Source organism: Nycticebus coucang, chromosome 9 (assembly GCF_027406575.1).
Source record: "Nycticebus coucang isolate mNycCou1 chromosome 9, mNycCou1.pri, whole genome shotgun sequence".
In the NCBI taxonomy this organism is placed as follows: domain Eukaryota; kingdom Metazoa; phylum Chordata; class Mammalia; order Primates; family Lorisidae; genus Nycticebus; species Nycticebus coucang.
Genome location: NC_069788.1, coordinates 90,631,126 through 90,656,123, shown reverse-complemented (window position 1 = coordinate 90,656,123; position 24,998 = coordinate 90,631,126). Strand labels below are relative to the sequence as shown.

The following is a 24,998-nucleotide window of genomic DNA, read 5'->3' as shown; positions in this document are numbered from 1 at the left end:
AGAAATTCTGGCTGAGCCCCTCTGAGATGCCTAAGGCACTAAGGCACTAAGCTAGTGCTGAGAATGAGGTGTCTCAGGTCTGTGCTCTTCAAGATCTCATAGCAGGTTGAGAAATAGACTTGTAGGTCACTGCAGTCTATTGTGACGACTGCTACAATGGAAATGTGAGAAGTCCTGTGGGTGTGCAGAGCTGGAGTGGGTGTCATTATCAGCCAGAGTGCATGTGTGGAGGAAGTGGGCGTGAGAAGGATGAAATGCTGAGGGTCCTTGGAGGGGAATAAACAGGCAGAATATCCACTCTGTGGTTGATTGTTTTTCTGTTTTCCTTTTAAATTTATGGCATAATGATAGAAATCATGATAATCCAAGAATGTGTGGTTACAGTAACTATTGAAAAGTGCTAAAGAATAAAAATAGGATGACTTCAGGATAAATCTGACAATGCCAACATCTTTTATATCTTCCTTGATTGAATGGATCATTTCAGTGCCACTTAACTATCTGGCAAAAGTAAGAATCTGTCCATTAGTATCAGTACTGTGATTCAGAGAGGAATGAACTATCATGATGAGCAAGGCTGATATATTCAGGGTAGATTGTCATGCAAGTAAACACTAATGAATGCCAAGTTAATAAAATTATAAATTACTTATTACTGTCCAAGTACTTTTAAAAATAATTATGTTTTCATTTTTTATTAGTTTATTTGTGCAGATGCTGGAACGAAACTAGCTGAGTCAACCATCCTGAGCAAGCAGATGATAGCCTCTGTACCTGGAGTAAGTTCTGACCAAATCATCTACATTTTTATATTTCATAGAATATAAAAGAGCAAAGAGTGGTAAGAATGTAGGCTTTAGACTCACACGAGGGTTTAAAACCTGCTATTTGCTAGCTATATGGTTTTATGAAAGTATTTTAACCTATCACTATGATTTCTATCATCCATAGAAAAGGGTATAATAGGGTTTAATGTATAAGGAAAGGATAGGAGTGAGATAATACATAGAAAGCATGTTAGTGTGGTGCTGAGTTAATGTTATCTATTAAAAATAATATTGGCAAACATTACCTTTTGTTGGATCTTTAGTTATTTTCAGTATTCTGCAAATACAGTATAATATGCAATGAACATTTTTGTGCTTAAAATTCTGTCTATATCTTAGACTATTTTTTATAATAAATTTCTTGGAGTAGAATTACTAGACTATGTTTTTTATAAGGGTTCTTGATGGTGTAATTTAAGATGCTATGAGATGAAATCCCAGTTCTCAATGATGTAACACAAAAGTTTATTTGCTCATGTGCAGTTTAAATGGGTATTCTGATTGGTAGGGGAAGTGGAACTTTCACATGGATGCTTCATCACATGCAGTCCTCTGCAATCAGCTGGTAGTTGGAGAAAGAGAAGAGAATATGACACATGAGGTTTTCATGAGCCAAGTCTAGAAGTCCATAATTCATCTTCTCATATTCCACTGGGTAGAGCCCAGTCACATGACCACATCTAACTGCAAGGGATGATGGGAAATGTGGCTTAGTTCTGAACTAAGGCAAAAGGCAAATGAGCAGAGCGGTTAGGTAGGTGGTCTCTGCTGCACACTCACTGTGTCCTTGTTATTTAATTTTTAAAAACTCAGTATTTGCTACTTAAGTGTGTTTTTTAGCTAAAAAATAACATTCCTAATATATAAAAGGGTTAGTGAAATCAGTAAGTAAAAGATGAACATGCCAACAACAAAAAAGCAACATTTATAGGGATTAAATTAAACTTTTTATTCTCTAAGCAAACAATGAATTGTAAATTAATATGAAATATAAAAATTAAAATTGGCTATCAAATCAGATTTTTATTAAAAAATCATTGTACTGAAGTGTGAATGGCATACAGAAAGCTGTATATCTTTAATGTATGTGACTTGATGAATTTAGAGATGATAATATACCCATAAAATTATCACCATAATTTATGCCATGAGTATATGTACCATCCCCACAGGTTTCCCCCCATCCTCTTTATTTATTAGTCATTGTAGTTAATGATTAGAACATTTTACATAGCATGTACCCTCTTAGCAATTTTTCAAGTATGTCATATAGTATTGTTAACATATTGTTAACTTCAGGCACTCTGCTGCACAGTTCTCTAGGACTTACTCATTTTTTGCATAAATGAAACTTTTGTACCCTTATTTCTTATTTCTCCCTCCCCCAGCGGATTTTTCTTGATGATTAAACTTATTGATGGTAAAGTGAACAAGCATTCTTATAAGCTACTAATGGGCTGGGCATGGTGGCTTATACTTATAACCCCAGAACTATGGAAGGCAGGGGCAGGAGGATTGCTTAAGCCCAGGAGTTTGAGACCACCCTGGGCAATAATAACAAGACAAAAAAATTAGCTGGACATAGTGGCATGTACCTATAGTGCTAGCTACTTGAGAGGCTGAGCAGGAGGATCACTTGAGTCAGGAGTTGGAGGTTGTGGTGAGCTATGATGATGTCACTGTACTCTAGCTGGATAACAGACTGAGACCCTGTCTTCAAAAAAACAAAACAAAAAACTATGAGTGGTAGTAAAGCCAGCTAGTAGCAAGTGCAGCCAACTGCATTTGCTAGAGTGCAGTTTCACAATCTTCTTTTAGGCATATATTCAAGAAAATAAATACACATATATTTATATACATGTGTATTTATTAAAGCATCATTTAAAATAGCATAAGTATGGATACAGATGTCCACCAACATCAGGTTGCATCCATAAGGTAGACTATTATGTGGCTACCAAATCAAGGTTTCTTTTTCTTTTCTTTTTTTTTTTTTTGAGACAAAGTCTCACTTTGTCACCCTTGGTAGAGTGCCCTGGCATCACAGTTCACAGCAACCTCAAACTCTGGGGCTCAAGTGATTCTTTTGAATAGCCAGCTGGGACAACACCTGGCTATTTTTAGAGATCAGGTCTCGCTGTGGCTCAGGCTGGTCTCGAACCCATGAGCTCAGGCAATCCACCCGCCTCGGCCTCCCAAATGCTAGGATTACAGGCATGAGCCACCGTGCCTGGCATCCCAAATCAAGGTTTCAGAGAAATGCCTATAATGGGGTTAATTAAAAAGCAGATTAGAAAAAAGTTATCTCAATCTTGTAAAAATTATATGTTACATGCATTAAAAAAAAAACAAAACTTGAAAGAAAATATTAACAGTAGTTTTCCCAGAGGTGGAAGACAGGAATGAGGATTATGGTAATTTTAATTTTTCTTTTTAGTAATTTGTATTTTCTACATTGAACATGTGTTACTTTTATGACTGCAGAATTGTAGCTTTAAAATCAGATATGGGCTGGGCATGGTGGCTCACACTTACAATTCTAGCATTCCAGGAGTCCAAGGCAGTGGATTGCTTCAGCTCAGGAGTTCTAGACCTGCCTGAGCAAGAGCGAGACCCTGTCTCTACTAAAAATAGAAAAACTAGCTGGGCATTGTGGCAGGTGCCTGTAGAGCAGCGGTTCTCAACCTGTGGGTCGCGATCCACAGGAACTGTATTAAAGGGCCATGGCCTTAGGAAGGCTGAGAACCGCTGCTGTAGAGGAAGGCTGAGGCAAGAGGATAGCTTGAACCCAGAGGTTTAAGGTTGCAGTGAACTATGACCATGCCAGTACACTCTACCTGGGGCAACAGAGAGAGACTCTGTTACAAAAAAAAAAAAATTAGATATAATGTTTCTGAGGAGAGTTGGATATGATTTGCTTCACTTCCTGGGTTTGAAGTTAGAGTGTGGTTTCAGCTCCTTCATCATTTGTTTTCCTATTGAAATAAATATATGCCGTCTGAAACAAATAGGGTTTGACTCCTTTAAAAAAACCCATGCATCTGAGGTTACACTTATGCTTTGCCAAAAAAAATGAAAAACAGAAAGAAAGGAGGAGGATTGGAAATTTGGGAATTATATATTTTGTTTTGTAAGTATAGATGGCTCACTAAGCTTCTGATCAAGCAGGGGATTTTTAAGGCTCTTATTGGATGTATTTTCTGTCTCTAAGACAGAAGTAACTAGTAAACAGTAGTATTTACTAATAGTAAATTCTTTGCTCTGATTTTTTGAGATTCAAACTTAAAAGACAAATATTGAATAATGCTCCTAGTAATTATTGTTGGTGACATTTGCCTAGTTGAAATGATATAAAATATTACCTATGAAAGCAGCAGATCCCTTTCAAGAAATTTACAAACAGAGTCTCTGCTCCTATTTGCATGACATGTGAAAGGTCAGAGAAAATGGAATAAATTGGGGAGGGGGGTGTCCTTTCTTGCACTGAAGGATTAATATTTCAAAAGCAGGACCACAATAACCTTTTATAATTCCTTCACTTGATTTAAATGAAAACAAGAAAACCTTAGAACGTATGAAATGCTTGGAAAACACTCTGACAGAATGCCAATGACCTTATTTTACTGTTTGTTATCCTGTCAGAAGAACTGACAGGCATAACATTCTAGAAGAGAGAGAAGGTGATATAGTTCAGTGCTGGGCAGATTTACATGAATATGGGAAAATGCGAGCCACTGGGTGAGCTAGTTAAGTATGTAATGTTCCAGATTTTCCTAAAGAAAGCTAAGAATGGCCTTTTGCATAGTATTCATATGGCTTCAAAGACTGCCTGCTTTTGATGCACATTATGTCCAGACCTGATGTGTGGGTTCTCTTATACAGCTTTGATGTAGCAGCCTGTTCATTTTCCTTCGCTTTGCTTATAATCCTAAATTTGTTGCATTGCCCCGAGAGAGCAGGTTCAGGCCACTTAATAACCTAAAACACAAGCTTGCTTTCTTTTCCTTCAAAACTCCCCAGACGCACTTGTGGTATGTAGGCAAGACGACCATTTCGTTTCTTTCTTTTATTTACCCCTAGCAAGAACTTGACAGTGATACATTGCTGTATTTAATAGGGTACCTGCTCTGTAGAAGAAGTTAATTTGCATGTGACTTGACTTGAATAAGAACTTTTTACTCTTTCAACAAACACAATCTTTGTTTATATACTTCTTTGATAGAAAAAGATTCAAGATTCCAGTGGTAGAATTTGGTGGCATATATCTTAGGGTATCTAAGACCTCCCTAGAGTGATAAATGTGCTCCTGTAGTTTGGGGGCAATTCATGTCATAGGGACTCATACTAATGGAATTATATAGGCTGAATCTTTGACTACAAACCAGTTTAAAAACAAGCAAACAACAATCAGTTCAATTACCCAGTGGGTAAAAGCATTTCACCCTGTTTCTCTCAGTTTTTGTCCACACCGTGGGCAGACAACCACAGTGCTGAGAGTAATGGAGTGAGTCAGAAAAATTCAGAGAACGAAACAACTCATTAGTAAGCAGCATGAAACCAGAGCGAGACAATCATTGCAGGCAGAGTAAAGATGGAGCTGTGACCCAGCTGTGTCCTTTTGTTTCAGTGTGGGACTGCGGCAATGGAGTGTGTCCGGCAATACATCAGCGAAGTGCTGGATTTCATGGCCGACATGCACACGCTGACCAAACTGAAGGTGGGTTGGCTTCCGTCTGCTCCTCTGTTCATTCTCAAAACACTGATGTTTTAGAGAAGGAAGCATACCATGGGGGGAATGTATTGCTACCTGGGGAGGCAGTTGGGGTACTACTGAATGAGCCTGTATCTTGGGGATCTAAAGAACCAGGAGCTGCCTTTGCAAAGAGGGAAAGAAAAAAGGAAAGGACACTCCCATGCCGTTTATTCAGTTCTCAAAATGCCCTTAATAAGAATCCACATTTGACAAATGTAGAAACTAAGGGCTTGGGATAGTGTAGTGCTTTGCTCAAGATCACACTGCTACTAAGTGACAAGGTCGAGCCTAAGACTGTTGTGACTCCAGGTCATTCTCTTTTCACCATACCACACACGTAGCAGAATTTAATTCTATACTTTGAGCCTCAGTTTCCCCATTTGAAGAACAAGTTTTATCCTACTCACCTTGCCTGTTACAAGGTTTGATAGAAAATAATGTATGTGAAGAGACTTTCACTAACTGTAACACATTATGTAGACATAACCATTTATTATTTTTATCTGCATTGATGCTGTCTTCTTTAAGAAAATAATTAAAAGGGGATAGAAAAAAATTGAATTTGCTTATGGACAAAATTCCAGTGAAGTCGCTGAGTTTATTGATTGTTTTTCAGGATGGAATGAATTGCTGATGCAGGTTCATTCCCTTGCCATTATTCAACTAGGGAGCTAAAACATTAATAGTTTGAGAAATTTGAGCAAGGCCCTGGCCAGATGGTAGAAGAGAATCCAAACGTGGTCCAAGAGACAGCCAGATTGCAGTCTAGCACTAAATGATTCCTTCTTGATAAACAGAAACCTGGTGATCCCAGAAGTTCATCAGCTAAGAATATGGTGGTTTCATCACTGAAATGTTTCTAGACTGTGCTCAGATGATCAAAGTGTTTTTAGGTGGAAAGTAGAATCAAAATTTATACTTACTATTCTTGCAATATCTAAACCCAGTCATTTCTAAATAAGCTCCCCTTTTATTTGCTTATATGCTGGTTACTAATTGCTGAATCTGGTTGCCAACATACACTTAAATGACTTTAATGTATGAGAAGAGGGAACAATTATTACCTAAACATTTTTGGCTTGTTTTGCAGACACTGTCAAAAATTAGTAAGAAGAATCCATGATGATCAAAAGATTGGGAACTACAGACATAATCTAATCCTCTGATTTTACATATCAGGAAGTGGCAGGTGGCTTATCCAAGGCCACGTGACTAACTAGGACAGAACTCAGTCTAAAACCTAGGTCTGATTTCCTAGTTCTGCACTCTTCTCACTAATCCACCCTGAGCAATGAAATCTTTCTAAAACTACTTCCAAAAATATTTCCCTTCCAATAATGTCCCTGGTACTATTGCAGGCATTGGGGAGGCTGTGATGAGCATACACAGACATAGTAGCTGCCCTCGTTTACCTTCAAGTGTGGTAGGGGAGGCCAAATTTAATGAACATTTCAAACAAACTAGAGAAAAAATATATCTCACGATTGCTCTAAAGAAGAGGTAGATAGCAGTATGAACCTAGCCAGGGAGGTCAGGGAAAGCTTCTGTAGGAAGTGACATTTAAGCTAAAATCAGAATGATTAGACAGAGAGGCAGGAACAGTTATTTCAGACAGAGGAACAGTGGTGTAAGGGACCACAGAGAGCCGGTGAGGCTGGTGCCATGGGATGAAAGGGTAAGATGCAGAGGTTGGCAGCAGCCACATAATTCTTGGCTTTGTAGGCCATGCCAGGGACCACCCCCCAACCTAAGAACAATGGGAAGCCACTAAAGAAGTTTAAGCAGATCGTGTGCTTGGAATGGTGACAGGAGGGGTGGAAAAACCTGATTATTTTCTCCTGTAGCCTGGAAGGTTTCCTGGTGTCTTCCAAAGTTTCAAAGTGCCATTTGGTTTTGCAGAGCCACATGAAGACATGTTCTCAGCCTCTGCATGAAGATACGTTTGGTGGGCACCTCAAAGTTGGGCTGGCTCAGATCGCAGCCATGGAAATCTCCCGAGGCAACCACAGAGATAACAAAGCTGTGATCCGATATCTGCCCTGGCTCTATCATCCCCCTTCTGCAATGCAGCAAGGGTAAGACCCCTCTCTTATTCCAGGAATGAGGTTAAATGAGGCAGAAGATGTCCGTGAACTTCCTGGGGCTCAGCTAGACCTAATGAGTGCATTGATGATATATGAGAGTGGAATATGATTTGTTTTAGGAAGATGGAAGTCAAGGCCCATCTTGATTTCTAAGGTTCCTGCTCACCCAGAGCACTCTGTGACAGGCTGCAGGTAAAACAAACTTGCCCTCCTGTGAAACCCTCAGTCATCCTAGTGGATGATAAAATCTTAGAGCTTAGAACTGCCCGTTTAACTATTTGAATACATTGGTAGGTATATACTGAGCACTTACACCACCCTGTCTTCAAGCAGCTTAGTTTATAGCTGGAACACAAGCTGTAGCAGGGGTGAAATAGAAAAAGAGAGAAGCACATGTGGGCTTGTTCATTTGGGAACTCAAGGCAGGCCTGAGCACCGCCCTTTGGCATAGTTGGCCTTCCTGGGCAGGGAAAAGGTGGGGGACAGGAGACAATGACTGGGGAGCAGGAAAACCAGCCGCTCTGCTGTGTCTCCTCCTCCCTCCCTTCACTCTAGTGGGGATGTCAGAGAACTTTCTAATGACAGGTGAGGAAAGAGTTTAAAACAAGAAGCGAGTCAGAAAGGCAGCCAGGTCAGGGGAAGAATGCTATTTAATCCTGTGTCACCAAAGGCTGCTCTTGGCTCAAAAAGCTAAGATCCAAGATTAGAGTAGAAAGCAAGAAAAACAGATACATCATTTGGTTGACACTCTATTGCCTTGGTGTTTTATTTTATGTGATCGTCTGTAAAACCACACTTTTAATCTCTTCCTTCAATAAGCATTTGTCATGTACCCCAAGAAACGGAAAGCATAAAAATCACCTTTATCACTTCCTTCTTCTCTAATAGACCTAAAGAATTCATCGAGTGTGTCTCCCACATCCGTCTGTTGTCATGGCTGCTTCTGGGTTCCCTCACTCACAATGCAGTGTGTCCAAATGCCTCCTCTCCCTGCCTCCCCATACCTCTGGACGCAGGTTCCCATATTGCAGACCATCTTATTGTTATCCTGATTGGATTTCCAGAGCAATCAAAGGTAAGTAATTTCTGCAAGATTAAGACCATATGCATTAAAATTGCTAATGGAAACCCTTATCGGCCAATTTTGTTTCTTCGGAGAAGAAAATGCATCTTATCACTTGCCCTCCTGTGGATGTTAGGGAAGCAACTTTGTGCTAATGCCTCATTTAAAGTTGTTTAAATTCCCAGACTATCTTTGTCTCCCCCCTAAGTTGTTTTTGGGCTTACTTTTATGAAGATAAATTATGGAGGCCAGAAGAGTTGGCTTCCTAGGCATTTCTATCTCAAAATGATGAAGAGAAATAAAAGGCTAGTAATACAATCAAAATTCCATGATCAGTTTTTAGGCCCAAAGGCAAAATGGAGGAAAATTTATTCTGTATCTCGTTTCTCCTGGGCTATCTTTTTAACTCAAGTTTTTTTAACTCAAGTTTCTGGAGGATACATAAAGATACAAAATGAAGGGTGGCGCCTGTGGCTCAGTGAGCAGTGCGCCAGCCCCATATACCGAGGGTGGCGGGTTCAAACCCAGCCCCGGCCAAACTGCAACCAAAAAATAGCCGGGCATTGTGGCGGGCGCCTGTAGTCCCAGCTACTCGGGAGGCTGAGGCAAGAGAATCGCTTAAGCCCAGGAGTTGGAGGTTGCTGTGAGCTGTGTGAGGCCACAGCACTCTACCAAGGGCCATAAAGTGAGACTCTGTCTCTACAAAAAAAAAAAAAGATACAAAATGAAAATAAGAAGGGCAGTTGGGAACTCACTAAAGTACACTCTGGAATCACCTACCCAGTGGAACTTTGTAAATTGTAGAGACAAGATGATGTGCTTAAGGGAATAAAGTGAACCCAAGGCAGGCATCAGTCGTGAGCCTCTGTGACACGTTGATACTAATCAACTCCAAGGAGCCAAGGGCCCTTCCCAGAGCTTAGGCAAATTCTGGGAGGTCACAGTGGGTTTGGGGACAGCTGAGATTTAGGCCAAGGCTAGGTGACTATGTGGGCTATGTGATAAAATAGAGCCTCTGTCTGAATGACCTGAATGATGTTTGTGAAAGGAATTGGGCAGTTACTACTCTTTCAACCCACATCTGTGTTTGATTCCTAACTACAGTACTTGTGATTTTGTGAACTTGACAAAGTTATTTAAAGTGCTCTGAGCTTCAGGTTTTCATCTGTAAAACAGATGAGGGAACGATTTGAGGATTGCGGAAGTGATCTATGAAAAGTCTTCAGCATGTCTTGGCCTGTTGTTGGTGCTCACTCAATATGTGCCTGCTACTAGGAATACTGTCTCTGCTGCCTCTGCTGCCATTGTTAAGGGCGAGGCAGTGGGTCCAGTATCCCTGACTCAACACTTGGAAGATGCTATAGTTATCTCCATTTTATGGTACAAAATTATTCTCCCTGATCTAGTATAGAGATGGGGATGTCCTTTTCATTAAAGGGCGAGAGGGTGGGCAGATTTATTCTACAAATTAAGGTGTCCCGTCTTCAAGAAGATGCTTTGTTCTCTGAGCACACACCCACTGACTCAGTGAGGAGCAGATTGTTTCAAGGTGATGAATCACAAGTTTGTAACTCTGAGATGACTCCTTTGTGCTTTGGCTGTGCTCCCTGGCAAGGCCAAAGCCATGTGGGGCGAGCTCCGTGGAGGGCCACAGCGCACCAGCGTGCAGTGACACTGTCTTCTTCCCTTTCAGACCTCCGTGCTGCATATGTGCGCTCTCTTCCACGCCTTCGTCTTTGCTCAGCTCTGGACAGTGTATTGCGAGCAAAGTGCTGTAGCTACAAATGTCCAAAATCAGAACGAATTCAGCTTCACGGCCATACTGACAGCATTAGAATTTTGGAGTAGGGTGACACCCAGCATCCTTCAGCTAATGGCCCACAACAAAGTGGTGAGTTCGTGGAGAAGATGCCCCTCTGGGACGGAATCTCAACATGCCTAGACCACTCCTAGTCCTCAGGCCACTTGTTCTTATAGATCTCAGTTGTAAGAGTCTGTCAGTGGATCGGAGATTTGTTAAGTTATAAACTGGATATTCTATTTGCATACGAGTTTTGATTAACACCGAAGCAAATAACAGTTCAAGAGATCTATAGTATGTCATACTGGCTACAGTTAATCTCAATGTATTGTATACTTGAAAATTGCTGAAAGTGGATTTTAAGTGTTCTCACCACACAAAAATTATTTGCAGTAACACATACATTAAATAGCTCAATTTGGCCATTCCACATTGTATAAACATATCAAAACATTATGCTGTGCCTTATACATGTAATAAAAACCTCAAAAACCAAAAAAAAAAAAAAAAAAAAAACCAAAAAGCAACACAAGTACATTTAGTAAAAACAATTTTTACTTTTTCTGCCTCTAAAGCCAGATGAATTTTATGTGAAATTTCTACATTTAAGTGCTATTTTCGTGCTACAAAGTCAGAGCTTTAGGAATGAGATTCCTATTATCTTTGGATTCCAAAGCAATTTGGCAAAAACTTTAGTCATTAGCTCATCTAGTTAAGGTAGTTTAAGGCAGTCTGACCACAGGGGTTCCTTCCACTCAGGGCTCAAAACCTGAAAAGTGCCTCACCTTTTTCATTGGCCTATTAGGACCTACGCTCCCCAGTCTTGAAATACTGTCCCATTTTAGTGTAGATGGCTCACCAAGAGAGGGGTTGATCCAAGCCTTGTTAGAGGGTGTGTGTCAGCCTGAGCCCCCTTCATTGAGCAAGCTTGGATTATTCTTCACAGAGTCAAGATTAGAGGGAGTATGGAAGAGATTTACAAGGGAGGTGGGGGTTTCAGAGGGGGTTCTCAGCTGGGAGAGCTGCAGCTAGTGTCTCCACTGTGGGGCCACCATCAGAGTTCTTGCAAAGCTCCTTCTGTGAGCAGCAAGAGAGCTAGGAGAACACTGTAATATGATTCTATTATGCCCAGAAACCCAGCCCTGCACTGTCCATGAAAGGCATTCAGGAAATGGTTTTCTAATTGATTGAATATTAGTCTAAGAAATATTCTCTTTTAGTTCTAATTGGAAAAGGGATTACACAGGGTGGCCATAGAGTTTGTGTGCAATTTTACACACACTTTATGGCCTCCCTGTATATTTCCTTTGGGAAACACTTTCTTTTCTTTAGAGAAGCAGATGTTATAAGGCAATTTTATATGGAGAGAGATGTTTTAGTTCAATTGAAAGGAAACTTATGTGAAAATTTTAAGGTTTGTAAATAGTTCTGGCTGGCATGGAAATAATTGCTTTTATAGGGTCACAGATTCTAGGACTAAAGGGGAATTCAGAGATCAAGGATTCTATTCGGTTATTTTACAGACAATGATGGTATCGTAAACTTGACGCGAGAGGTTAAAATTTTCCTTCTATCATCATTAGTTTTTTGATACCAATAGTACTTCTCAAAGTTACTCTTGATATTCAGATATGACAAATGAATTTGGTACAAATGATGTTACCAATGAATTTGTACGAATTTTATTCTGAAAATTTTGTTAAACATGATAAGCCTGTGCGATAACAACCCCCCCCCCCAGCATGTTTAATATCCAGCCTTAGGAATTTCCAATGAGGGATATGATCTCTACTGGACTTTTAGAGTGTTATAGGGTGGCTACTTTGTTCCACAGAAAATAAAGCCTCAGAGGCAGATCTGCAATAATTTAAACAGCCACTCCCCTGAGGAAACTGTGGAGAAAGGATCAAGACAGAAAAGAACCTAAGCCCAAGTAGTTCGGTAGTTGAAAATGCAGGAACAGAAGCCATTTATCTTCTGGTGTGAGTCACAGCGCAGGGCAGATAAGTGAGGTCGATGCCTGAGTTCCTTTGGCAGCCCAGACTCGAGGGAGGAAGGCGTGACAGTTACAAAACCTCTACAGCTTTCTAAAGTTCTTTTTCTGATTTGAAGTTTTAGGGGTGAATGAGCACCACTCCCCGTGGTCCCCTATGGATCACTATGCAGAAACACCTCATGGGCGCTGGACATCAGTCTTGTGTGATGACTGTTTATTGCAGGATTTCCGTATCATTGAGAATGGAGTTGACTTTCATGTTTGTTGTTTCAGATGGTAGAAATGGTGTGTCTCCATGTGATTAGTTTAATGGAGGCATTGCAAGAATGCAATTCAACCATTTTTGTCAAGGTAGGAAAATCTTACGGTTTTTATCAACCATTTCTTACTGCTCAAAATAAATGTGGATTTATTTTGAATGTACTTTGTAAAGAGAAAAATAAACCGATTCAACTTTAACATTCAGAATTGGGGATGGAGGATTCAGGATCCCATGGCAACCTTTTACCAAATGGTTACTGTGTTAATTTTGCTCTTCCTCTCCCACTGGGACCAACTCTACCTGGATTAAATATGCCAGACCATGATAGCATGTAGCTCACCTAATTAAAATATTCCTGGGAACACTGTTGTGAAAATGACCCAATAGTAATACAGAGTATCTGTAAAGTTATAGTGTACAATTTAAAATCAATTGGTGGTACCTCACCTTGCAAAAGATATCCAGAAAAGCAAGGGAGCATAGTCTGACATAGTAGCTGGCACTTTTCTCTAAGATAAATTAATCTACTTCCAAATAATATTATTTAAAATCATTATGTCGTGTATAAAAGTGATTTAAGCATTTGTCATCTGCCCAGGGACATCAGCAACAGAAAAGTGTGGTAAGAAATAAAAGAGCAGAACAGAACTTGGCCTCTCACTCCCTTTATCTTTCCATCGCCCCTTTCCCCTCTTTCTTTCCTCCCTTTCTTTCCTCTCATTCCACTTCTTTGCCTCTTTCCTCTTCTTGTACCTCTTCCTCCTTTGTCTTTCACTTCTCTATTCTATTATCCTGACCGTCACCTGCCCTGCCACCACCAGAGTGCATCCGTTTGAAATCTTCTAATATTTCACCCCTTCTTAACTCCACTCTTCAGTAAAGGACATTTGTCCTGTTAACTCACACTATGCTGAAGAAAAGCAACCATTTTCAGGGAACACTTGACGGTTCCCGGAACAGGGCAAGCTCATTGGTTCAAATGGGATCGATAGATCATATTTAGCTCAATGGAGCAAAAGTTGACACTATGAGAGGGATCTTAGGCTGACAACGGGATGATCATACATGATTTTATTTTTTATAGCTTTATTGAAGTATAATTTACATTTGGTAAACTGTATATATTTAAAATGTAGAGTTGGAGTAAGTCTTGACTTACACCCATGAAACCGTCACCACCATCAAGATAAATGAATACATTCATTACCTCTAGAAGTGTTCTTGTATGTATTTATAATCCTTCTATTACACCTTTTCCTGTGTCCATCTCCCTGTCCCCAGGCAACTATGGATCTGCTTTCTGTCCCTATTAGTTTGCACCTTCCAGAATTTTCTACAACTGGATTCATACGCTGCTTATTTTTGTTTGCCTTGTTTCACTCATAATAATGATATTGAGAGTATGTTGTTGGATGTTATCAGTAGACCACTGCTTTTTATTTCTGACTCATAATCTGTTGTATGAATATGACCACATTTTATTTATCCATTCATCAATTGATGGACATCTGGGGTGTTTCCAATTTGGAGCTATTACAAATAAAACTCTATGAATATTCATGAAGAATTATTTGTATGCATATATATTTTCGTGTATGTTGATTGAATAAATACCTAGGAGTGGAATGTCTGGGCTATATGTACATATTTACCTTTTAAAAAATTGGCCAACTGTTTCCAAAGTGGTTGTACACTGTTGCACTCACACTAGCAGAATATGAGTGCTCTAGTTCTTCCACGCCCTTGTCAATACTTGATATAGTTGGTATTTAACATTAATTATTCTAAGAGTTGTATATGGGTATCTTGGTATGATTTTAGTTTTCCTGTTTGCAAATGATGTTAAACATGTTTTCATGTGGTTATTTGCTATCCATGTATCTGGTTGGTGAAATGTCTGTTAAAATTATTTGCCAATTTTTTATTGGGTTGGGTATTTTTCCCTGATTGTTGCATTTTGAGATACAAGTCCTTTATCAGATATGTGATTTGCAAAAGTTTTGTCTGTGGTTTGTCTTTTCATTGTTTTCAGGGAGTCTTGTGAAGGGAAAAAGTTCTTAATTTTGATGAAGTACTATTTACCAAATTTTTCTTTATGGATCATATTTTTTATCTTGTATTTTAAAAATATCTTTGCCTGAGCTGGGCATGGTACACATGTCTGTAGTCCCAGCTACTCTTGGGAGGCGAAGGTGGGAGGATTGCTTGCGTCTAGGAGTTCAAGATCAGCCCTGGACATTATAGTAAGACCTTATCTCTTAAACAAAAAAAGCTGTGCCTAATCCAAGCTCATAGTTTGCTTTTTGTTTTATTTTAGGTGCTACCTATATTTTCTATGTTCATCTGGGTATTAGTTTATATCTGTAATCCATTTTGAGTTAACTTTTGTACATGGCATGAGGTGTGAATATCCAGTTACTCCAGCATCATTGTTAAAAATACTATCCTTTCTCCATCAAATTACCTTTGTACTTTTATCAAAAATCAGTTGACCCTATATGTATGGTGCTATTTCTGGATTCTCATTCTATTTTCATTGATCTCTTTGCCTAGCTTTATATCACACTGTCTAGATTACTATAGCTTTATAATATGCCTTGAAATCAGGTCCCGTTAGTCTTATTATTTCATTCATCTTTTTTGAAGATGGTTTATCTATTCTAAGTCCTTTGTATTTCTAGATAAATTTTAAAATCAGATTGCCAATTTCTACAAAAAGGTTACTGAGAATTTTATTGAGATTGCATTGAATCTATCAGTCAGGGTAGGGAGAATTGAGATCTTAATGATATTGAATGTTCTGATTGATGAATATGATAGATCTTTCTATTTATTTACATCTCCTTTAAATTTTCTCAGCAATATTTTGTGGTTTTCCATGTATAAGCCTAGTGCAATTGTATGTTTATTCCTCAGAGTATCATATTTTCATGCTATTGTAAATAGTAGGTTTTTTACATTTATATTTCTGATTGGTCATTAATAATATTTAGGAATACAACTGCTTTTGTATTAATCTTCTACCCTGCAACTTATTTTATTTATTTATTTTTTTTGAGACAGAGTCTCATTTTTTCGCCCTCGGTAGAGTGCTATGGCATCATAGCTCAAAGCAGCCTCAAACTGTTGAGCTTAAGCCGTTCTCTTGTCTCAGCCTCCCAAGTAGCTGGGACTACAGGCACCTTCCACAAACGCCCAGCTATTTTTTTTTGTTGCCATTGTCATTGTCGTTTAGCAGGCCGGGGCTGGGTTTGAACCCGCTTGCCGTGGCGTATGTGGTTGGCACCCTAACCACTGAGCTATGGGTGCCGAGCCCTACCCTACAACTTATTAAACTTATTTATTCATTCTAAGTAGTTTTTTGTTGACTTCATCTATATGGATAATCATGTCATGTGCAAATAAGGACATTTTTATCTCCTCCTTTTTGATCTTTGTGCCTTTTGTTTCCTTTTCTTATTTCATTGTTCTGGATAGATCTTCTAGTACAAGTTAAACAGAAATGGTGAGAGCAGGAAACCACTTTATTCCCGATCCTAGGAAGAAAGCATTCAGTCTTTCATTGTTAAATATAAATGTTAACTGTTAGTTTTTCACAGGTAACCTTTATCAGATTGAATAGGGCTCTCTCCTATTCCTAGTTTGCTAGAAATTTTTATCAGGAATGGATGTTGATTTTCAAATGCTTATTCTGTACCTATTTTTTGACTATTAATATGGTGAGCTCCATTAACTAATTTTTGACTGTTAAAACAATCTATATTCCTGAGATAAATCATATTGGCCATGTATGATCCTTTTTATATCTTGCTGAGTTCAATTTGCTTTTTTTTTTTGGTGGAGATGAGGTCTTGCTCTGTTGTTCAGGCTGAATTGCAGTGGCATGATCATTGCTCACTGCAACCTCAAACTCTTGGGTTTACATGATCCTCCTGCCTCAGTCTCCTAAGTAGCTGGGACCACAAGTTCTTGCCACCATGCCTAATTTTTTTTTTTTTTTTGGTGGGGAGAGGGCCTCACCGTGTTGGTTTCTACCCAGGTTGGTCTCAAACTCCTGGCCTCAGTGATCCTCCTGTCTTAACTTCCCAAAGAGCTAGGATTACAGGCATGAGGATTACAGGATTACAGGATTACAGGATCTCACCGTGCCTGAGATCCTTCTCTATGTATTACAAAACTGGGCGACCAACCCCCAGCCTGCGGGCTGCAGGCTAAATTATGAGAACTTTCTTTTGCTTATCTGTGGTGTCAATATCACAAAAAGTGTGCATGGACTTTTTTTTTTTTTTTTTTTGCTAATCCGCTTTCATTAGTGTTTGTATTTTTTTTTTCCATTGTATAAGTAGAGCCATATATTTCTAGGATTTGAACTCTTTGTATCCCTGTTGAATTGGACCCATTATTTAAAAGAAAACCTGTTAAAAGTTAGACTTGATTTTTAATCTTTTTTTTTTTAAGTATTTTTTTTTTTTTATTGTTGGGGATTATGTGTGCTTCAAGACAGCTCTTATTCTTCTAATGTGTGCCAGAAAAAAAAAAAAAAAGGTCTGATACTCCTGTTACAAAGCAAACCATATAGCATTACTATTTTTGCTTTAAACAGTTATCTCTTAGATTTTAAATGTGTTTTATATTCATTTATATTTTCGTTTTCCATGCTCTTCATTCCATTCTAGAGCTCTAAACTTCCATGTGTTACCTTTTCTTCTTTCTGCCTAAAGGAGTTTCTTTAACTTTTCCTGTGTTGATTGGAGGGTGGTTGTTTTAGCTTTTATATGTTTCAGAAGGACCTTATTTTTCCTTCATTTTTGAAAGATAATTTCATTGGGTATTGAATTCTAGATTGACAGTTTGGGTGGGGTTTTTTTTTCTTATTATTATTTTTTCCCAGTAATGTGAAGACGTTGCTTCTCCACTGTCTTTTTGCTTACACTGTCTCCAACAAGAAATCTCTGTCATTCTCATCTTTTTTCATCTGTATCTGATGTGTCTTTTTCTCTGGCTGCTTTGAAGGTTTTGTCTTTGCCATGCTGATAACCAATTTGATGACGATATGCCCTGATACACTTTTTGTCCTATTTCTTGTGCTTGGTTTTGGTGAGCTTCTTGGATCTTTAGATTTATAGTTTTCATTAGATTTGGAAAAGTATCCATTGTTTCTTTTTCTTTTCTTTTCTTTTTTTTTTTTTTATTGTTGGGGATTCATTGAGGGTACAATAAGCCAGGTTACACTGATTGCAATTGTTAGGTAAAGTCCCTCTTGCAATCATCTCTTGCCCCCAGTGCCTGTACTCAACATGCTCAATCTTTCTTTCACCTTGTTGACAATATTTAATATAGTTATAATGACTGCCTTAATGTCCTTGTCCTAATTAGTCCTAACTAATTCTGTTACCTGTGTTCACGTTTTTCCCATTAATTGATTTTTTTCTCCTCATTTATAGGTCCCATTTTTCTGTCTCTTTGCATCTTGGTAACTTTTCATTGGATTCTAGACATTGTGAATCTGACTTTCTTGGGTGCTATTTTTGTATTCATGTCAATATTCTTGAGTTATGTTTTGTGACATAGTTACATTACTTACAAATATTTTTGTCCTTTTGAAGTTAACATTTAAGCTTTGTTGGGGGGGGATTGGAGCAGCACTTTTTCTAGGGCTAATACCACCATACTTATGAATATTCTCTGGTGTTCTATGAATTACAAGATCTTTTCACTCTGACTAATAGGAACATAAATTATTCTTGGTCCTATGTGATCACCAAGGATTTTCCTTCTAATATTTTAAAGTTTTTCTTCTTCAATGTTGGATAGTTTTTTGTTTTGTTTTGTTCTGTTTTCCCTGTGTGTAGTCAGTATTCAGCTGAAGACTCAAGGGAAACCCCATCCAGGTCTTTGGAGTTCTCTGTCTGCAGTTTTTTCCTGTCCAGTATTCTACCTTGTAAACTCTAGCCACCTTGGCCTCCCTGGACTCCTAGCTACATCTCCTCAACTCAGGAAGACAGCTGGGCTCACCTGGTGCCTCTTCCCTGTGCTACTGCCTGAAAACTCTCTAGGCAGTGAACTAGAATAATTGTAGGGCTCATCTTGTTCATTTCCTCTCCCTCAATGATCTCTGTCCTGCACAACTGATGAACAGTGTCTGAAAATCATTGCTGCATACAGTTTGTCTGGATTTTCTGTTGTTCCAGGCAGGAGGGTAAATCTGGTCTTTGTTATTCCATCCTGGCTAAAAGAGTAAATTTCCCCCACTGATTTTAATTTTGACAGCTGGAACAGGCAGGGGTGAGATGAACATACTCCATCTAAACAGGAAGTTCCATTTATTCTGTAGCATAAACCAAGATGAGAGGAAGTTTATCACTTTTATTTTGGTGAAAAACAACCTATGTTTTAAAATATCCTTCAGTTTTCTGGATATTGTTTCTGGAGCGGGGGAAAGAAACAAAAGCCCAACCAACTTTACTCTATTATAACATTACAGAGCCTGAAATAAATTACGTCTAATTCTTACTGACAGCTTTGTAGGAGCCACTAGCTAAAGGGAACTAAAATGGATGTTATTAAATAAGTCAAATTAGCATTCCTGAAGTAGGATAACTGCTGAGTTATATAATGCTATCCATAATGATGAGCTTTAATCTGATGCCTCAGTCATGTGATCTGTAAATCACAAATCGGAAGGTCCTGCGGGTAATTTTAGAATCATGTGGTCACATGTTACATCTATGGGGGAAATAACAATACTCCTTTCTGAACCACCTCTTCCCTTTGCTTACCTCACCTCACACACAGACCCTTAGACCAGTGAAAGGTGTCTGTCCACCCAGGGTCAGTGTTCTTAATGCTCCCTTCCCAAATCCCTCAAAATTCTTAACAGGGGGTTAGTTTTGGTGTTTCCCAAATCTCAAGAAGCACATGAGGCCCACTTCCATATTAAGTAGTTGAAGATTTACCAAGTTTATAGACATTAGACTTCCAGGGCTTGCTTTTTGCTGTGCAGACATTGTTGTGGGAGACAGACTAGTTATTTTTTTCTCATTCAGAATGTCTAGATGGGCCAGTTCCAGTAAGGGTCAGTGAGCGTTGCCTTACCAACACCAATTTTATAATCCCACAGTAGGAAGCATGGAGAGGGCGGCATTTTCCGATATTTTGAATTTTAGTCTTATTACATCTCTGTTTCTAAACGTAATATTTATGGTAGAGACAGAGTGTTAGCTGGCTATGACATAAACACTATGCTTAGCGATGTTAGGAGTAAACATCAATGGAAGTCAAATGAATTAGTTATGCACATCAACAGGATGTCCAAAGTAAAACCACGGACAGATTTAGTGTTGGGAACACAAACACAGAGAGAAACACAATTTATCACTTCACCAAGTTTCTTTTTAAGAGATGGTTATGTGGGTGGCGCCTGTGGCTCAAGGAGTAGGGCGCCGGTCCCATATGCCAGAGGTGGCGGGTTCAAACCTAGCCCCGGCCAAAAAAAAAAAAAAAAGAGATGGTTATGAATTCAGTGAGACCAGCAGCCTCTGGCTATGGCTGACTGTGAACCTGAGGCCATGTAGACACTGTCCTCATCCCAAAAGTCTCTGATTCTGGTCACTTCGCCCAGGCTAGAAGGTCACTTCTTTGATCTTTCCCTCACCCAGAAGAGCAAACTCATCCTCATACCCTCACAGGTTGCCTGTCTCTCCATCCTGAGCACCTGTCCTTGGTCTTACCTAGGCCACTGAGGCAGCCTTCGCACTGGGCCCCTGCCTCCGTTCTCTGCGTCCTTCCTCACCCTAACATGCAGACGGCTGCCATGGTGATCCTTCTGGAGCACAGTTCTGCTCACAGTGAATAGCACTCCCCCTTTGGAAGTGGTAGTGACTTTGGAAGAAAATGCACATGCCCTAATCTGGCATCAGGGTCATCTGTGTGCTTCTGCTTTTCTGCACTCATTTTTCACGCGCCTTCCCTAAGAGCCTCACACCCCAGCCTCACCTGCCCCCTCCCACCCTTCATCTCCCTGCACACTCTCACCTCTGAGCTTTGCTCATACTTTCTCTGATTTCAGAGTACCCTGTATTAGTTTCCTAGGACTCGCCTAACAAAGTATTACAGTCTGGTGGCTTAAACAACAGAAATTTATTCTCCCAAAGTTCTGGAGGTTAGAAGTCAACAGAACTGGTTCCTTCTGAGGCTGTGAGGGCACATCTATTCCGTCCTTTCCCCCCAGCTTCTGGGGGTTTGCTGGAAGCCTCTGGTGTTCTTTGGCATAAAGGTCTCTGCCTTCATTTTCACACAGTATCCTCTGGGTGTATGTCTGTGTCCAAATCCCCCATCTTATTACAGGGTGTCCCAAAAGTCACCCATAAAATCACCAGACATAGGGGAAATAGGAAATTATAGCTAAATGTGCCTTTATTGGCGAACTATTCATTACAAAATTTTATAAGGTATTTATAAAATGTTCTCTTTGTGTTGACTGTTTATAAAATTTTACAATTTGGAAATAAAGATACATTTAGCTACAATTTCCCATTTTCCCTATGTACGGCCATTTTCCAGGAGACTTTTGGGATACCTTGTATGTAAGGATGCCAGTTACGGATTAAGGGCCCGCCTTGCTCCAGTCTGTCCCCATCTTAACTAATTACATCTTTCACGATCCCATTTCTCGGTAAGGTTAACATTCTGAGGCAGTGCAAGTAAGGATGACAGTATACATTTTGAGGGGACACAATTTAATCCATGCAACTCTGCTTCTTCGTTAGAGTAGAGAGTTGGAAGGAAAATGGAGTGAAACATGCATTTGCATGTTAAAGATCTGAGAGGTACTGAAATAAAGAAATTAGCATTTCCAAATTTATTAGATTACGCTGTCCCCACCTCCCACCATTTAAAAACCTCACCAGACTAGAATTCTGTGGAATATACTTTGGGAATGGCCATACTCTGTCTCCAACTTCTGGATTTACAAGGCCATGAATATTTGCCTCTGTCCTAAAGGACTGAATGCAGCTGAAAGACCCAAGTAGAGTGAAGGGAGCTATTTGTGCAGGCATTTGGGCCAGGACACCCTGTGACCTCTCCCCATTGGAGAGGCAGCAGAGGCCCAGATCACCCCAGCAGGGACTTACACCCACATGCTACAAACACCTGGCTCCATCTTGCTGTATTTCACCTTCCGTGTCACAGCCAGGCAACTGCAGGGGTGTCTTTTTCAATCACTGAAGTGTTCTGACCACTGCCCAGTGAAATTTCCTTAATGACTCTGGGCAAATAGAGTTTGCATTGCCATTCCACTTGGAGACTCAGTTCTGAAGCTCCTGCGGAGGAAATTCTATTTCAAGAAAGTAAAGATTTAATTAAATAAATACACATTTAATTTCCCATGGTTGGTAGCTTTCAAGAGACAATCAGTCATTTACTCTAAAGTGTGTGTTTCAGGCACTCATGGGGTGCTTATTAACCTCTAAATGCCACCAGCCCAGCGGGGTTGGCTTCAGAAAGGCATTTTGCTGATAATGGGGAGCTCTGCAGGGGCCCACATCCGTTGATGCGAAAGGGATTCAGTGTGGCCTGTTTCCCTTGTAGCAGTGGAAGCTTTTGTGGGGGGAGGGGGCGATGGAGACCAGTAATAACAAGGATTCTGTCTTTCTTCACACAGCTGATACCTATGTGGTTGCCAATGATTCAGTCAAATATCAAGGTAAGTCACCCCCCTGACTGATTGGAAGCTCATCTTCCTCCAGAGAAGATCATAACATTCACAGGCATTGTTGATGGTCCCCTTATTATGGAGAAGGATGAATACCACCTGCTCCTGACCTCAGAGGGCTGATAATGCAGGAGGCCCTGTGGGCTGGGGAAGGGCCCTGCAGGCAGGGGGTGGTGTAGGAGTCCCTGTCCTGCTGCTCACTGTTGACAAGGATGTGCAGGTGGAGGGGGAAGCCCAGAGTCTGTAGGAGGTTAAGTCCACTGGGTAGAATACAGGCCAAAAAGCTACCCTGCGTTTGGAGGAAACTCATGGGATCTGATCCCAGGCATATCCAGTGGTACTTTCTGGTCACTGAGATTGATTTTCTGTCATGGGAATAATTTTATTAAGAGTGAATAGCATTGAATGAATGACAGAATTGGGGTAGAAAAAAACCTGATCTCTCATTTTACATATGAGGAGATGTAGGACCCATAGGAAGGGTAACTTGGAGAGGGCCCCACAGCCTGGAAGGAAAATACCCTGACTGAATGTACTTCCAAAACCCAGGCCTCTCCTGAGTGGCACTTTGTCATTGCAGGGCAAACGTACTAGATGACCAGTAAGCACTGTTCTTGGGGCTTGATATCATGAGGGGAAAGCCAGCCACCCACCCATCCACAACTGGTCCTGTCTACAGCACCAGGAATGTTGGAGAAGGGGGTGGAGATGCAGACGTTCTTGCTGGAGTTTTTGTCTGAGTTGGGGAGGGATGCTAGTGGAAGGAAGAGGTACCCAGACCCTGTTGAGTGATTAAGGGCAGGCTATGGTGCTGGTTACAGCATTGGTACTCTGTGGTCGCTGCACGGGGCGTGGCCACTGCTGAAAACCTGCCAGCATTGACTTTCCCCTTGAAAGTGAGATGCTTGCACTCCCATCTTGAAGCCTTCCACGTTGCCTCTTTCCCAGCTTATGCTGATCTTTGGTGATTTTACATCGCCCAGAGTGCTAAGAGGGGACCAACAGAACTCAGTACAAAGCTTGGGAACAGAAGAGAAGCTTTCAACCTGACTTCCTCACAAAACTGGCGTGAGAACAGAGAGATTATGGGAATAATTGAAATGTAATAAGCAATGAGCACTCATGTGCTGAGTTCTGTTCTGAGCACCCTCTGTTCATTCACTTGTCCTGATAAACCCCACTGTGTAAGTGTAACTGTCATCAGAAAACCCAACACAGAATGAAAAACCTTCTCAAAGTTGCCCATAGAGGAGTCAGGAGTGGAACCTATGGAAGGTACAGAGCCCGGGCACTGGACCGCCTGACTGGGCCTGTGGGGCGATGGCTTCTGGGGGCCAAGCTTACATATCAGCCCAGATGCTGCAGCGAGTCAGTTGCAACTGGCTCAGGACCAGGCTGACTCTAGAAACAGTGCAGACCCCTGCCCTGAGGGTTGCCCAACTTGAGATTTGCCTTCTTCAGTCTTTGAGCCAAGCTAAGTCCTGCCTGCAGAAGCAAGCAGCCCAGGCAGACACTCCCTGAGTTACCCCTAAAAACTAGGGAGAAAGAAAACGAAATTGTCTCACTCTCTCTTAACAGCACTTATCTGCGGGACTCCAGCTTCGCCTCCAGGCTATTCAGAACAACGTCAACCACCACAGCCTAAGGACGCCGGGCTCCGGCCAGAGCGGTGCTGGCCTGGCGGCTCTCCGCAAGTGGCTGCAGTGCACCCAGTTCAAAATGGCCCAGGTGGAAATCCAGTCCTCGGAAGCAGCCTCTCAATTTTATCCTCTATGAGCGGACTCCTCGGCGCTCGTGTCAACACTCTGGTTTAGCAATAATGGGTTTAAAAACAAAACAATTTGATCCAAGCAGGTTGGGGAACATATTGGTACTGTACATTCTCTTTCTAGTTTAGTAAAAGACGTGCAAAGGCCAGAGAGGGCCAAAAATGAAGCTTTCTTGCTACACATATTTCTGATGACTCCTTGGGCTATCTGATTAAGTGTTTCCTTACATTATTTTTTAAAAACCAAATCATTTTTCTTTAACTAACTTCTATTTTTTTTAAGAAAAAAAAATAGACTGGTGGGTACTCACAGAAAAGTTGTATAAGTCCCCCTGTTGCTATTTTTGATGATAGAGAATAAATAGGGTTTTTGAAACCTTTGTAGTGTTTTTTCTTAACATCCACTCTTGGCAATGCAATAAAAAAAAAAACCGTCACCATAAGCCAGTGACACCTGACTGAAGCTTTTGGTCATTCTCCTGGGAAAAGTGGCAGCTTGCAAGGAAACATTACAAAGTGCACTTAGAAAATAGGTGGTTAAACTGTGCCAATTGTTTTCTTTGTTTTATAATATCATTTTCCAAAACTTGTCCAGTAAGTTTGATTCTTTTTAAAACTAGTTTTTCAACTCATTAGTTCTAGGCTGTACTTTCTTGTAAGCTTTATGAGAACCACTTTAGTTTTGTGAATAATAAATTTTATCTTTTTGTTAATACTTGTATACAATTC

The 24,998-nt window shown here is 40.3% G+C and overlaps 1 protein-coding gene across 10 annotated transcripts in view; it reads left to right on the top strand.

The window, feature by feature from the left end:
* The window catches only part of UNC79 (unc-79 homolog, NALCN channel complex subunit), a 261,375-nt gene extending 236,730 nt beyond the window's left edge, over positions 1-24,645 (top strand). For all 10 annotated transcript variants that reach the window (XM_053603363.1, XM_053603359.1, XM_053603354.1 and 7 more), the window contains 8 exons: positions 702-779; positions 5,455-5,544; positions 7,480-7,655; positions 8,553-8,739; positions 10,421-10,618; positions 12,798-12,875; positions 22,451-22,492; positions 24,080-24,645. In XM_053603363.1, coding sequence (XP_053459338.1) covers positions 702-779; positions 5,455-5,544; positions 7,480-7,655; positions 8,553-8,739; positions 10,421-10,618; positions 12,798-12,875; positions 22,451-22,492; positions 24,080-24,277 — 1,047 coding nt within the window. In that variant the 3' untranslated portion in view covers positions 24,278-24,645. The remainder of the gene's footprint in view (positions 1-701; positions 780-5,454; positions 5,545-7,479; positions 7,656-8,552; positions 8,740-10,420; positions 10,619-12,797; positions 12,876-22,450; positions 22,493-24,079) is intronic.
* Positions 24,646-24,998: the final 353 nt, after the last annotated feature.